This window comes from Daphnia pulicaria, chromosome 7 (genome assembly GCF_021234035.1).
Source record: "Daphnia pulicaria isolate SC F1-1A chromosome 7, SC_F0-13Bv2, whole genome shotgun sequence".
In the NCBI taxonomy this organism is placed as follows: domain Eukaryota; kingdom Metazoa; phylum Arthropoda; class Branchiopoda; order Diplostraca; family Daphniidae; genus Daphnia; species Daphnia pulicaria.
The window spans coordinates 5976297-5992916 of NC_060919.1; the positions used below are offsets into that span (position 1 = coordinate 5976297).

At 40.4% G+C, this 16620-nt stretch overlaps 2 protein-coding genes across 2 annotated transcripts; one reads left to right on the forward strand and one right to left on the reverse strand.

Annotated features, from left to right (window-relative positions):
- The first annotated feature begins 7966 nt into the window (after positions 1-7966).
- Positions 7967-14001, forward strand: LOC124349391 (phosphoinositide 3-kinase regulatory subunit 4-like). The gene is made up of 22 exons (XM_046799952.1): positions 7967-8227; positions 8369-8549; positions 8616-8765; positions 8851-9023; positions 9097-9216; positions 9311-9437; positions 9517-9689; positions 9758-9850; positions 9923-10028; positions 10103-10243; positions 10303-10503; positions 10585-10699; positions 10774-11075; positions 11144-11437; positions 11511-11825; positions 11897-12336; positions 12401-12490; positions 12556-12659; positions 12741-12845; positions 12917-13200; positions 13266-13450; positions 13519-14001. The coding sequence occupies exons 1-22, from the start codon at positions 8136-8138 to the stop codon at positions 13805-13807; spliced, it is 4080 nt and encodes a 1359-aa protein (XP_046655908.1). The 5' UTR covers positions 7967-8135; the 3' UTR covers positions 13808-14001.
- LOC124349834 lies at positions 13923-16350 on the reverse strand. Its single transcript, XM_046800723.1, has 5 exons — positions 16117-16350; positions 15878-16047; positions 14648-15209; positions 14381-14575; positions 13923-14307 (listed from the first exon to the last, which is right to left on the reverse strand). The coding sequence occupies exons 2-5, from the start codon at positions 15899-15901 to the stop codon at positions 14021-14023; spliced, it is 1068 nt and encodes a 355-aa protein (XP_046656679.1). The 5' UTR covers positions 15902-16047; positions 16117-16350; the 3' UTR covers positions 13923-14020.
- Positions 16351-16620: the final 270 nt, after the last annotated feature.

The following is a 16620-nucleotide window of genomic DNA, read 5'->3' on the forward strand; positions in this document are numbered from 1 at the left end:
GATTATAGGAACGTGATAAATGGATCGATAATTTTTGTAATCGTTGTGATGTATATTTGATTTCCTTTTACCACCTATACTATAGCCTAAATATATTTGAATACGAACCGATGACTGTGTGCCGGTTAACTTACGGTGCTATAGGCCAGCGCAGCACCATCACCTTTTATATATCTTCCCACGTCGGTATTAAATATCCCTAGTGGCCTATATAAACCTGATGAGAGAATCACGCAACCGATTCGGAGCATAGGCTATATATATGCAACCCAATGGGTTGATTCATTGAAGATTGCAACTTCTTTGCTGGAAAAAAAAATTAAAAAAATCTGTTGTTGGTGCTGCTGGGCTAAACAATAAATATATTTCGCTGCCGAATAAAGCTGCTGGTTGTGCGTATATAGAAAAGGATATAATATATGTTGGCAACACTCTATGCTGGCTAATTGTTGCGGATCGTGCTGCGAAGCTTGATGGCTTTTGTTGGCAACTTTTGTGTTTGGTCCTTTGCTGTTGCTGCTGCTGGGTCTTATATGTATATTAGCCAACACGCAAGCGACTCCCAGCATCATTCATTAATTGAAAATCTGGTGTCGACGTTAAAGTTTTATACAAACAGCGTCTTTCAAAGGATATTATTATATGTTTGTTGTTTATTTTTTAGACGTCAAACTTCAATAGTTTATAGTTGAGTCTGCTGCTCTCGGGTTTGCGTCTAGTCGTCTACTGTGTGTTGATTATGTAAATTGAAAAAATTCGCCTCGTGCCTTGGCCTAATTTTAATCAATTACCGAAATTGGTAGACACCCTACAAGGAAAGAGGACGCCAGGTCACTGAGTTCGTTATTTATTTCATAGAAAAATTACAAAAAAGAGATACTTTTAATTTTTTTAAATATCTTAGGAGGTCGATTTTTCATTTCCTATCGATATCTTAAAGCAAGGGTCGTCTGCTATCGTTTTGTTTACAAGTTTCGAAAAAAGGGACAAAGTCTGAGATTTTCGTCTGCACCAACACCTAAAATAAAAAATAAATAAAAAATAAAGTCTGAGATTACAAAGAAAAAGGAACGATCACTTGTTTGGAAACGTGCCGTGGTTGCACGAAAAATAGCAGAACAAAATAAAATGATCAAAATGTGGTCGTCGTGTCAACTCTGCTGTCGCGGTTATCCATTCACTCCATGCTTTTTATAGCGTAGGTAAATAAAACTAAGAATACGAATAGAATGGGATAAAAAGAATTAAACCTGTTCAGAATTTGTGAAATGTTAGTGCCTGACTAGCATTTTTCATGCAAGTCCCCTGTCGTTACATGGCAGCAGTTTGTTTGCACTGTGTAACCTCTTCCTTTTTGCAGATTTTAGGCCTGAGCCAGCCATCATAACAACACGAAATGCAAGTTTTGCTTGCGCTGGTATTAACCTGTCATCACCAACAATATCAGCATCATCTAACTTGGGTAATAATTTTTCGTTACTTTTATTCCTGCGGCTTGCTAGATATTTTAATAGTGCATGACTTGCCCAAACACAGTGTTTTGTATGGAATCATTCAATTTTCCTGTGTATTAAAAATTAGAGTTTACCCAATGTGTCCAATTTTCAAATTCCCTTACTTGCTGCTGTCAATATTTTTTCGTAACTCATTTTTTTAATTTTCGTTTAGATGCACAGCATATCCCTCTTGATTGGAGACACTATACCGGTCGAGTTACGGATCTCTTCTCCCCCTTTTCTTGAAATCCTCTCGGTCCTCGTGTAAGCCCATGTGAGTGTGGGTGTATTCACGAGGACCCCCTTTACCCTATTCCGCCTGGTGGATTCAACTCTTCAGCTGATCCTGGAGCACTTTGTGGATGCCTGGCCGCACATTTCCCAGACTTAAAGGTAGGACAAATGGTTCTCTATTCTTCCTTTTTGATCCTATTTGATGCTGGTGTCGATTGTCAATCTTTACAGAGTATAAGATTATTCTTTAGCTATGCCTATATTTTGTTGACTCAGTTGGGGTTAATTAAGTAATTCATTAGTAGAACGTCTGCAGATCAGGCTCGATTTTCTAGCTCACCACTTGACTGCGGGTAAACAATCAAATTCGAAAATAGTTAAATTTTAAACCCTGCAAGCAATTAAAGTGCAACGTCTTGAAAATAATGACCGAGAAGGACCTGCCACCACACCGGCTCCTCCTCGTTCTATATAAATTATTACAGCTGCCTAAGTCTAACACTATATAAGAAGATAAATAAAATGGGCCATCTGTCTTTTCCACGAGTAAAAGTTGGCCTCCAGTAAAAAATGTGTACAGGCTTTAGCAGAGCTATTAAATCGTGCGTGGGAGGGAATAACCAGCAGCAGATACGTATAGAAGAGGCGAGCAAATATATATGTAACAAGAAAAATAAGAAAGATTTAGTCGATGTGTTTCCTTCAAGTGCTATACGTATATGGCTGCACGGCACAAGTTACCCTCCGCGGGATATACAATAACTATTTGTACAAAACTTGCGTCCCACATCAGCACCAGCGCCGCCCCAAGACAATCAAAATGTTCCCTCCTTTTGACTTTTCGTGTGTGTGTTTGTATATAGGTACATAGGCTGTGCCAGTGCACCGCAATAAACTTTATTTCGGTGCGGCTATTTCCATCTGGTCGTCGTCGCTGGCTTGCGTGCCCAGGCTCAATTCGGCTCCTATTATGTAGGTCCATCACGTCTAACTTTAAATGTGTAGGGACACGTGCTGAACGTGAACGTGTACGTATATAGAAATAGGCCATATATACACATTTCTTTTCATTGAGAAAAATAATAATACTCGGTCTGACATTTGGCTGGCGGACAAATGTTTGGATTTGCCATCCCGGACGTGATGGTGGCCATAAATTTAGCCAATATGCAATCCAGGAACGAAAAAAAAAACAATTTCAATTAGAATTGAAATTTGTGTTATTGACATTATGAGTTTATATTACAACAGGTTGCCCAGCAGCAGTGATATTATCAGCTCTGTACATATACTCTTGTATTTAATAACTGACACTTGTATCGCTTCCTGTGCTGTGTATGGCTGATCGTATATACGACTCCGAAATCACAAATGTCTTTCTCCAAGTCTGTGTGCTCCAATTTAGGAGCAGGTGGGTCTATAGGCTACACACCGGGTCGCCCTATTACGTACGTGCCTTTTATTATCGGTCGTTTATAGTCGGTGTGGGCCTATTACACAGTGCTGGGCACTGATAGCACAGCACAGCAGGGTCGAATAATACACTATATAGTCCGCCATGCTGTTCCGTGTGTACTATATAGCCTAAAATATAAAAGCTAGCCTAGACAGTGTGTAGATATAGCACTTGCCCTTTTGTCACAACAACAGCCTGTATACTCAGACCTTGTGTAGATCCTTATGGTCGGCCTACTTTCGCCCCCACCCTTCACATTTGATATGTACAGCACCTACGTATTCCATGCGCAGCAGGAGACTACAGCAGCAGCAGCTGCTTTCTATTTAAAGCGCGGGCTTTATCGGATTAAAGATGATCCCAAAGATTGTGAATTTCGTTGTAGTAGGCCTATATAGAGCCGTTTCACACTCTTTGTGAATTGAATTCGATCGTATTTGGACTTGCCAACGTTGAAATCTACTTGAGCAATAAATAATTCGAGTATAGAGTTGGAAATAAGTCATTGGAAAATTCATCGCCCCCGTTGATTGGGGTGTTTCATTCCGACCACTTCCCAGCACCGACTGAATTACGTATATGTGTATAGGCTATATGTTGTGTAATACCAACTTCTATATTATAGGCTGATTGAACGCCTTGTCCAATTCGGCTGCACATAGTGTATATAGGCTAGTTCCAAAGAATCAATTGCAGAATCAGTTGGCAATTTAGTAGACATGAGGAACCATATCACGCCATATATATTGAATTAGAAGTGCGCAATTCTGGTGAAAAACACACAGTCCTTCATCATTCGTCTATATACGTAATAAGGCTAACTTGTTTGTTTGCTGCGACCTCCTTATCAGAAAAAGAAGGGAATATTATTTGATAGCCTTAAAACGTTGTTGTTGACGATCCCTTTATATAACGTTCATAACGTTTTATTATTCGAATCGTTGTTATTCCTATTATTATAGTTGCGCTAGTTGCTGTTATTTGACGAGCCATGGGCCATGAAAGTATCAAAAAATAGTTATGTCCCTGTAAAAATGTTTACAATCCTCGCATGTGTCATTAGACCCGTTATGCGTACATTCAATGATTTAACAGCTAAAAGAAAAATGAACTTTAATGCCAACTTACTTTAAATTGATTTGTGGAAGATCCTATAAGGTTTTTTTTTAAAGTTCTCTGTTTACAAAAGTCCTTATTAAGACTGCATTTCCGAAAGCTTATACCATCCTCACGGCGATAGCTTATAATTGCATAACGCACTCGGTATAGGTCTATAGTCTTAGTGTACTCAGTATAAGTAATGTAAATGAAATAGCATCATGTATTTTAATATAATTCTCAAATAATTACATTTTACTCGCAGGACTATATTTATAGCACCGTTAAGCTTTACCGTGCCATTGAATATATAAAACATGATAGCAAACCCCTACCACTTTCATTTGGAATTACTTGGAATCGTTGATTTTGTATCTAATGTGTTTTTCGTCGGCCGCCCTTTTTTTTAAAGAAAGAAGTGATATGAATATTGATATTGACACGCCCTGCACACATCGCAGCAGTAATAAACTGTTGGATCTATTATTATCACCCTGTGGGTTTTATTGCAGATTAATAAATATATAGCCTAGTCTGTATATGTACGCTATTCTCAATAAAACAAAATTATGTTTGTTTCGGGCTGGAACATATAATCATCATGCTGAATTCATGTATTAATCATTTAAATTCTACTCAGCACAACACGGACACATTTATAAGAATTCACACAATCTTTATTCATGATGTGTGTGCAACCCACCATCAAGAAGCGCAATAAGACTACGCAGTACAGTATCTAGCCTACACAATATATCCTCGCTTCTATCTATGTGTGTATAAGAACGTCTCCAACAAACTTGTCAAGAATGCGTAATTGACTTGAGATATTTGAATTACCCGCTTTACATCTGTTGACATTTCTGTCATCTCTCTTGACCTTTTGACATACAACTCTTGGACTACAAATTTAATTTGTTTGATTCTAGCCTATAGCTATATACACAGAGAGAGCCTTTCCAAACAATCAAGATTCCAACTATGTAAAGTGCATTGCCAGCTCATTTGAATTGATGTGCTTGAATTGCGTCTTTGGAAAAACACAATAACAAAAGCGCACATCCACTGATCCACAACATCCATCCGGAAAAACGAACTGCGTTGTAGCCCTTTTGATTTGATCCCACACGTGGGCATATAAACAGCACACAAAACCATCAGCTTATATAAGTTGGGGGGAAAAAATTAAAAATGGATGCGCTCACGTCACGTCTGTTGCATCCCGACAAGCATTTGAGGACGCCAGGACTTGATTGTATACGACGAGCAGTTCGAATTGAATACATCTAGAGGCCAGTGAACTATATCAATAAGAATAGGGAAGAAAAAATAAGGAATAGAGAATAGAATTGAATAGAGGAGACAGCGCCGGAAATGCTGCTGCGCAGTTGGCTAATATAAAATAATCATATAATAAATATAAATACCCGCATGTTGTTATTTGCAAATAACAGGGAGTGGTGAATCTACAAACCGGATGACACGAGCCGCCCTGATATAATATAATAAGGTTATTGAGCTGTATATAGACCGGCCCTAATATTATCTACACAGATCCACAGTTGTTCCTTTATTTTTTGACGGGTGTGACGCACACAACGCAATATGCGCCGACAACAATAATAATAGCGGTATAGAAAAATAATCACATTTTGCTTCTAATATAAAATGTACTAATCAAACTTTGGCCATAGGGGCCCCTATGTATTATTATTAACCGCTCACAAGCAGAGTATAATAAATATATATACGCTTATGTATATTTAATAGTTGTATTCTGTTTGGACATGTTTATAGCTGCTCTCAGTCTGAAACAAGCGACGATATCACTGTGTATTATAGATCAAAACGTTTACAATGTTTTCCCGATTTCCTTTTATCCTCGGCCATGTTATAACGTAGCACAACCAAGAGCACAACAGGGGAGATCGGATTGCGCACAGTTCTACTTTGTGAGATCGAAATGAACATCCTGGACACTATACACTGTATAGCTTCTTATATCATTGTCGCCGTTACGATAGGCTGAATATCGAATTTCTTATTGCCTCTTCTATATTACCGGTTGTATAAGAAGGAAATTGCATTCCATGCCGTCTGAGCGAAAGTATAAGTCTAATCGAATCTATAAAATTCAAGTGTAGTGCAGTATTACCGATGTACGTAGTATTCAATAGGTATTACGTAATAGAACATTGTCTTACGGGTCGTGTGCTACATCGACTACATCGACATTTTTACGTAACAGAATCCAAATTTGAAAGGCTTCTATTGCGACCTAAATATCGGCTGAAATTGACCTTATCTACCAATTACGCGAGCGTGCAGACGACACGGGGAAAACAGGCCTAAGGCCTGCAAAGGTGTTGGTACTTTCGACCAAAATGCAGCAGTCTGATTTTCATTTTCATTCTGAGCTGCGGCTTCGATAGAAACAATCGATCGAACTGCATTAGCGACCGGGCTGACGAAAGTGCTGGGAATCTCAGCTCCACGCTTCACTAACGGCCCGTGCACCTCATGTGGCCGTTACGGCACTTTTGCCCGCCATATATATACCATCAGAGTGTCGAGCTATATGCTGGGCTGCTCCACAAAGCCAAGCGTGTGTGCGTGGGCGGCGGCTCTGCTGCGTGAGTACGTCCAACTAATAATAAAGACATAGCCGAGCGCACCTCAAATTCAATCTACTCGTTTCTTGTGAACGGAAGTAAAAAGGTAAACGAAGTAGCTGTATGTGTACCCCCAAAAAACATTGCGTATTTTTATATATACCAGCGATCCTGATTTATTATAGTCACGAGCTTAGAACAGGGGAAAAGAAAGAGCCCTATAATATTGTTTAGGCGACACAGTGACATTGTATATAGTATATCCTCCATGAAATCCCATGATGAACACTTTTGATCATATCGATTCGAGAATTCATTGAGAATTTTTATTCGCTTTGCGGGGGACGAGAGCGCCAAATGGGAAATTATACCGCGTTTCGCCAGCAGCAGCGTGTACGGCGTTTGCGTCATTGCCAGCTTCATTTTTCCTACACGGGCTCTGCTAGCAGCTACTAGGCAACGACACGAAAGTTTGTTGAGTCTTTTTTTTTATATAATATCAACATTTTTCAAATTCAACCGCTGACTGTATATGAGAGCCGTTGGGGGGAAAAGAAAAAAGGGATCAAGGTCGATATTACTGTGTGTTTATAGGCCCGAGTTACAAAAAGGAGTCGAGTCACGAAGGCGACGGCAATTGAATAAGATGACGGCAGCAGCAGCAGCTCATCCAGGAATTGACATCGTGACTCGACAATATTTAGTCAATTTAAAAAGAAAGCTACAACTACTGCAATGCGCAGAAACTCATACCCATCTTCAAAATCGCTTGAATAAAACAAAAATCGATTGGGGGGGGATTTAAAGTACCCTCCAATAGATTTGTCTGTTTCTGTCTAAACAATTAATTTCGATGGAGATGACTTGAGAAAAACAATCAGAAATAAAATACAATGAACTCGACCAATAGTAAATTCATCGACGATTCAAAATAGCATCTAATCATTGCTGTAATCTCTGTAAGAAATGACGTCGTTTTGAAATACATCTTTTGAAAATCGAATGAATTTGAAATGGGTTGTGAGAAGAGGCTTCACTGCGAGGTGATAAGTTAACTGTTTAGTGTTTACCGCAAGGTTGTGGGAGTGGGTCACTCAGCTGTTTGTCAATCAAAACATGGGGAATCTGTGATTCTTGGAGAAAAATGATTTCGGTTGATTTCTACTCAGTGATATAAATATTGTGTAACTAATTAATATAGGTTAGTTAAACGTGAATCTAAACAAAAAGAAAGATTTGATGGGGAACCAACTAGCAGGGACTGTTCCTACACAGATCCTACCTGTGGAACACTATCTTCAAGACTTATCAGATTTAGAATATGATTCCAGGTAAAGAAAATTTGCATCTGAATTGTAATGTTAATGTCTGTCAATGTTAAAGAATGTCACTTACAGACACGAGTCGGACCCATGTTTATTCTAATTTTAATTCAACGAGAAGAATTTTAATCCCTTTTGTTTTTGTTTCAGTTTGGGAAGCACTAGATTTTTCAAAGTTGCTCGGGCAAGACACAAAAGAGCTCTTGTAGTTGTCAAGGTGTTTGTCCTCCATGATCCAACGCTACCATTAGTAGAACACAAGGAGAAACTGGAATATCTTAACCGAGAACTATCACCAAAGTACAACTGCTTACCATTTGCAAAACCAGTGGTAACACAATTTTTCACAACAAAAATACTGAGAAATTCATGACTTTAATTACATATTGTACATTAGTTAACAGATAAAGCTGTTTTTTTAATTCGGCAATATGTGAAAGCAAATAGCTATGATCGCTTGAGTACAAGACCTTTTCTGACATTGTTAGAAAAGAAATGGATAGCATATCAGTTGCTAAAAGCTCTTAGCTATTGCCATTCCAAAGGGGTATGTCCAAATTCTTTCTGAGCAGTGTATCTGTTTTAATCTTTTCATTGATTTTGAAATATTCAACAACTTTCTGTCTTTGCAGATCTGTCATGGAGATATTAAATTAGAAAACATGTTGGTAACCAGTTGGGTTTGGTTACTGTTGACAGACTTTGCTTCCTACAAGCCTGCTCTTTTGCCGGAAGACAACCCTGCTGACTTTTCATATTTTTTTGATACTTCGAGAAGAAGGACTTGTTATGTTGCCCCGGAGCGGTAATATTATTCATATCGCCTTCATCTTTCTGTTTAGAAATTGAAAATGGTTTTACGTTCGTCATCTGCGTAGATTTCAAATGACTTCAGCTGCCCCGGATGGTTCTACGGTTCCTATGAGCCAGTCAATGATGGTCGACACATTCATTCCTCCTTACCAGTTAACCCCAACGATGGATATTTTTGCTGCTGGGTATGTGGTTCCTTTCATTGTACAACTCTTACCATTGCACCGCAGATTCTACTTTACATTTATTAATATTAAATATCTTCGTTTCTTTAATCAGATGTTCGCTGATTGAGTTATTTACGGAAGGACAAGCTCCGTTCGACTTTGCGCAGTTACTGGCATACAGATCTCAGGAGATGTCCACGTCTCCAGTCTTGCAAAAGATGGAGGATTCTGCAGTTAGAGTAAGATTGCAAAATTATTATCGTATCTTCTTAAAACGATGGAATCATTTCTAAATTTTGTATCTCTGTTGCTGGGTAGGATTTATTGTTGAATATGATCCAACTCGTACCAGAAAAACGTCTTTCAGCCGATGAGTATCTACAGTGGCAGAGGGGAAATGTGTTCCCCGAGTGCTTTTATGGATCTATTTACGAATACATGCAAACTTTGACTCAACCGCAATGGGGACCGGCCGATACGAAAATTGACAAGTATTACACACATTTTTAAAATTTTCTCTGAATGACTACATTATTGCATAATATATTTATCATGCCAGGATACATCGTGATTTACCAGATCTGGTCCGTGATTTGTCACCAACAGAAAGTGGCTTACTGATTATTGCAAATGTCGTATTATCTAGTTTGAGGTAACATTTATTAACATTTTCTATTGTTGGTATACAATTTTCGTCAATGAAATTTTTCTTTTAATTCTGCAGGTCTCTCCAGTATTCTTCTTCCAAATTGAAAGCGCTGGTGATTTTGCAACAGTTATGTCCGCACCTAACGGACGAAATAATCTTAGACAGAATTTTGCCTTACATTGTAATTTGACTTCAGTAGAACAAAAAGAAAAATCAATCCGACTGATTAATTAATTGCTTTGCCGAATTTAATAGATGCACATGTTGTCGGATGGAAATAGTCGTGTCCGCAGCAGTGCTTTGAAATTACTGGCGGCCAGTCTATTCCCGGTGCGACGACTTCCTCGGAGTGACGCCAACGTCTTCAGCGAATACATCCTCCCAGTCATCAACAGTGTAAGCCACTTTAACCTCATTTCACTTCCAATTCTATGGCAGTTAAACTTTCACTTTAGTTGGCGCAGGACACCAGCGGGCTCGTTCGCTGCACTTTGGCCCAGCATGTGGCTGACTTGGCCGAAATTGCGCTCAAGTTCCTCGAACTATCGCATTGGCGAGTCGAAGCGAACGTCACAACTCCTACCAGTGAGATACCCGGTGGTGCTTTGAACTGGTGTAACACCAACGGGTTCGAAAGTGAACTTCAAGCCTTGCAGGTAATTTATCTTCGTTCCAATATTGCACAGCTTTCAGCTCAGCGAGTTGAACTAATCTATCGCTCTTCTTTACACACACAGGAATCATTTCAGACCTTAGTTTCCTCGTTGCTGACCGACTCAAACTCTCAGGTTAGGCGAACTCTGCTAGAATATAGTGTGGCCAAACTTTGCGTCTTTTTCGGACGCCAAAGAGGTAAGGTTAATCAATTCAATCCCTGGTTATTGAATTAATGTCAATAATTATTTCTCTAATGTCGCATTTTACAGCCAGTGACGTGATCTTCAGTCATGTCATCACGTTTTTGAATGACAAAAATGATCGTCACCTTCGAGGGTCATTCTTCGACTGTTTGGCTGGTGTAGCCTCCTACATTGGCTGGTGCTCTGCTCCAATTTGCCAGCCTCTTCTACAGCAAGGGCTAAGTGATGCCGAAGAATTCGTAGCCGTCAAAGCTGTAGAATCTATGATTGGACTGACACAGTTGGGGCTCTTGCCCAAGGCCACCTTGCTGGGGTTGCTTCATGACACAGCCTCCTTCCTCATACACCCGAATAGATGGATTCGATATGTAAGTATAACACATTTTTTTGTTCCAGATAAATCAAGAATCGCTTTAAAAATTGAATGTTTGTCTAGGCTGTCGTGGGATTCATTTGTTGTGCTGCTCGTAATTTGAACGTAGTAGATGTCCAGTGTCGCCTGGCGGCCATTCTCGATCCTTACTTGCGCTACCACGTCGTCCAGATGGATCAAGAATCTTTGCTTTTGGAAGCACTGCAACCGCCAATCTCGCGTGGGATTTGGGACAATGTGATCAAATGCCACGACATCCAGTTACTCTTGTCTACTTTGGCCGAACGAATCGAATCGCGAAAAACAGGCAAAGATTGGATCCCCCATCCAGCCGAAATTAATGGTCCGATAAAAACGGTAAGACGACAAATCCTATTTTATTCCATTTCTTTGTCTTTTTTTCAACTATATTTGTGCCTGTTTATATCAGTTGTTGCGTCGCCTCGGGTCGGAAGGCTTGAATCCTACCACCGAGGAGCAACTCCTGCGAATGAAGGAGATTGTGTTGAAATTGCAGCGACATAAATCAGTCGTTGAGCAGCACAAGCAAACGTGGAACGAGCAGGCGGTCATTCATCTCAGCACTGTGAAAAGCCGTTCGGTCGATTTGCACAGTACGGAAATGCTTATGAAGGCCATGGTTTACTACGCCCAGTTGCAGTGCCAACAGCCAGACCGAACCCTGTCGTTTGATCACCGAACATTAAGCGATCATTCACCCGCCACATTTGTTCAAATGAATCCGGTAATATTTCTTTTTTAAATCTGAGTCGTTGAATCGTGACATTGGTTTGAAAAATTCCCGTTACGTGTTAGGAATGGCTGCACATGTTCGGGCCACCGCCGACCGCTTTGCCCGATCAGCAGAGGAAGGAATTTGAATCCGCTGAAATTTTGCAGCCGGAAGCGGAATACCGGCCACAGCGCGTCAATAGTAGCGTATTACCTTGCAATGCCGAGTTGCAGCGTTTGCTCAGTCGTAGGACGGCCCAGGAGCATGTCAGCGCCTTGGCTCGCCGCATGGTGGCATCCGGCGTGGAAGCTCGAGCCTTTTGTGTCAGGGCCCCCAATTGGGTCCCTAAAGGCGTCCTCATTGCCCATCTTCACGAACACAAAGCCGCCGTTACCAGGCTAGTGGCTATTCGGAACACGTCCTACTTTGCTAGCGGCTCAATGGATGGGTCCGTCAAAATTTGGGATTGCATCAAGTTCGAAGGCAGAAATGTAGCTAATCGTTCGAGGCAAACGTGCACTAGGTTGGTGATTATTAGTTTAATGATTTTGTTTTGCATTCTTTTAATGCCTAACCGATTTATTTAGAATGGGAAGCGGAATCACGTCATTGACAACGATCCAATCGGGCGCTTCTTTAGCAAGTGCCTCGAGCAACGGAATGATCCACGTTATGCGGTATTCAATTATATACTGTACGATGCGATTGACGTTTTAATTCGAACGTTTTTGATCTATTTCAGAATTGAAACTGGCTCTTGTAGTACTCGAAGTACTTTGACTCATCACAAACAATTGGACCTTAATCAGGAAGGATCGGTTGTCGATCTTCAATCCCTGGATTATGGTACATTTCAAATCTGTCGATGAATGAGTTTTAAAATATTTTCTAAAAATTCTTTTATATTTTTTTTATTTTATTTTTAAGGCAATCAGTCAGTTTTAGTTTATGCTACTCTTATGGGTTCAATTGTCGGCTGGGATTTACGAAGTCCCGCTGTAGCTTGGAAATTGGAACACAATTTAAGACACGGTAAAGACAAACAACCAAGTAAAAATGTTGAATGAATATTAATAGACCATTAAATGTCCTATAAAACGTAGGAGTCATAACATCGATGTGCATCGATCCTAGTCAGAGCTGGCTAGCAATTGGGACCGACAATGGTGTTCACATCTGCTGGGATTTGCGATTCCGGCTCCCAGTTGCTTCGGTGAATCACCCTGGAGGTGCTCGAGTATTACGCCTTCTGTGTCACCCAACGCAGCCCTCGTGTCTAATTTCAGCGGTTAATCACAACAACGAAATATCGATTTGGGACTGGGAAAACCAAAGTCGAACATTGGCCTTATGGGCCAGTCCTACTCCGCCACTTTCTTCCTATCAGGTTTGATTTACAGTTATTGTTAGTTTGCGGTGTCGACTTCTTGTAAACATTCATTTCTACCACAGGGGTCGTGCCATAATTCCTACGGGGCTTTCATCGGTTGTCGCATTGGTGGCCACAACAAGCCATTCATTCTGTCAGGTGGATCCGATTTGAGGTTGCGCTACTGGGATCTCTTTAATCCTGAGCAGTCGGCGCTCATAAGCGGAGGTGCATACGACACGATTAGAAATCAGGACGTCTCTTACGAGTAAGTGGATTTTTAAATTGCACTTCACGTATTTCGATTCATCATTTGCACGTTTGTTATCAATTAAGTTTGCGACTTGTGGATGGCGTAGAAGTGATCCAGGAAACTCAGAAGCCCACTTCTTCTCCGATGGCGTCCCACGGGGTTTATTGTGACGGTTTGGGTTCCAGTCCTGGTTTGGCAGGCATTCACAACCTCACAAATTTGAAAGCGTCGCCCCCGTTGGGTATCACCATGACAGATTACAACCCTCCGTCTGGCCACGCGGATGTCATCAGTGACATAACGATGGTACAAGGCTCTCAGTCGTATATCGTTTCGGCTTCCAAAGACGGAGTGGTCAAGGTTTGGAAGTGAAGGGCATATTATACTTTGGGTTGGCAATTTAGAAGGTTTTGTCTTGTCGAAAATAATGTAATCGATTTACGGTTGTTGTAACGTCGTTTCTAGTTAAAAAAAAGAAAGCCCCTTGTTTCGTGTTGACGTATAAATGTAATCATTCCATCTAGGCATGAAAAATAGTATCAATAAAGAAAAAAGCCCATCGTGTACACGTTCGTTCCGGCTTGACTACGTCGATCCCGCTTTGTCGTGGGAGAATTCATTGCTCGTAAGACTATTGGCAGTTAACGGTTCGATGCGAAAAACTTTGACATGGCGTTTTGATTTCGTCTGCGGAAGAATAGGTGTGAAAACGGCCGTTATGCTCAGCAGGATGTGCGAGCCCAAGTCGAAAAGGTGTTCAGGAGACCAGACGAACACAATCATGGGCCTAATCAGCAAAAGCCACGCGACAATTCCGATTAGAATCATCTCCAGGGCACTCACTCCTCTACCGCAATTGCAATTTGCACAATCTGTCATTAAAAGAAAAAAAAGAATCATTAGAAATTTGAGCCAAAGTCGAATTGATAATTAACCAAAATTCACCAGTAGTTGCAATCTCTCTGTCTTGCGTCAGTGGTTCGCAATAGCGGTAGTTTGGCTGAGTCGGATGCAAACGACGTTTGTTGCGGGCGTAAATAATTCCGCAAATCAAGCAAGTTGGCAAGATGATTATCATGTATTGTAAAGTGTACTGCGTCAGCGCCATTCGACACAGGCTATGACCGCAAATCGTAAAGCCTAAAATTACATAATTGCATTTTTTTATTAGCGCTTTTAAAAAAAGGAAAGTCTAATTTGAGTTTTACTCACCAACTGTATATCGTATGCCGGTCGTCAGCGTGGATTTTTCAGTCGTTCCCAGAAGGTCGTCGAGCAGATAAAAATCCTGATTGTCGTGGACGGCAGCATTGTCCAGGGTAGTGAGTATGACGAAATAAGCAAACTGGGGTAAAATCCAGGCAGCCAGCGTGAGTCCCGCAGCTGATTTCGGGCTCATTTTTCTACCCCCTTGTGTTTTGCTGAGAGTTGCCAACGCTGCCATGGCCAATAGAACCAAAAGGACAGCATTGGTCATATAGTTTTGGATCAGGCAGAAGATTTGCTTGTCGATCAGCAACCAGCGGCCATTTAGCATCGAGTAGAGGAGAAAGGGAATCCAACTGGTGATGTAGACCACGGAACATATTTTCACTGAATCCGAAACGTAAAGGTAGAGGCAGTGGCATTTCGAAGCTCTGGAAGAACAGCGACGCAGGGCGATGATGTTGACCGCTAACACAAGAGACACCACGAAGATGCGCAAAAGACTCAGTAGAAAAACCAAGCCTTCTGCAAGTAGAAGTATGGCTGAACTATCCATTTCTGTTGGAATCTGAATAGGAAAAATTTGAAAACAATTTTAATTGCTGCGACAGGTCAAGTTTTTTTTTAAATCATTGAGAGAAGTTTGGTTAGTAATAAAAATTCAAGATAAGGAACCGGGAAAACGGAATGGGTTGTTGCACACACACATAAAAACCAAATTAAATATCAAAGTAGAATGCTGTCCTCATTTTCCTTGTTGAGTTTCTTTGGTTTTCCTTAGTCACCCCCTAATGAGATGCACTTAACTCTTATATATAATTACATTCGATGTCGTGAAACAATCTCGCGCAATAGTCGTTCGTTTATTTTATAATTCAACACGTAGGTTATCATTTGAGAAATGTTGGCACGACCGAACGACCCTCGGATTTATAGGCGTTGCGCATTGCATAATTAATTTGCATAATTGCTAAATTCTCTTCAACATCGAAGAACAAGACTATAAATATAAAGAAACAAATAATAATAAAACAAACAAACAAAAAAAACATTTTCATGCAAACTGGTGACAGGTTCTTAAAAATCCGGTTTGAATGAAAAAGTGTTTTTTTTGTAGCTATTGTTACTGTTAAATTTTTGTCTTGTTCTTCCAAATCAAACAGACTTGTACAATTACAATTAAAGAAAAAGACCAGAAAAATTAATTGGTAAAAAATATGCATAGATGTTACTCACCTCACTGTCTGGCAAAGCATCCATTTTCACTCTAACGGTATATCTAAATATTGTGATGGCTTTTTATAAGAAAAATAACAATCCGATCTTCGTCGAAACTTCAAGGTCAATCAGAGCATCGTATCGTTGCTGAAAACGAGGCGGTTCGAAGGTCTCCCATGTACAATAGTCTAGAGAAAAACAGAAACCTTGAATGAACAATAAATCCAAGTTTGAGAGTTACGCAAACGGCAGCTTACCGAAAGATATTTTCTTTGTTCAACTGTTTGGCACCACGGCTATTGGAAATGGAATGTTTTTCAATTTGACATCACCGATAGAAACAATATTTAGACGAACTGAAATTCTATTTGAATCACTGTCTTTTAAAAGTAGCAAGAAACCGAGTGTTGCCCTCCTAAACTCAAAAAGATGTGGGTGGGTGCAACACTTTGTTTACTGCCGTCTAGCACCTGACGCAGTCGTACCGTGAATGCAACCAAAGTATCAAACAGAACTTGGAAAATGGAGAACAGCAGGCTCTCCGCGCGGCCCTCCAGGTCCCACTGGCTTTTTACCATTGGTTGCTGTCGCCCGGAAGAAAAAACAAACTAAAAAAATTGCCTGGGGCTCACTTCAAAAATATACCTGTATCAAACGCTGCAACCTAAAACGGCACAGGTAAAAAAATACCCGTTCTCATTCAAACAAGGACAGCATATGTCTATATGGATATTTCACTCGTGCACCAATAATGCGGACAA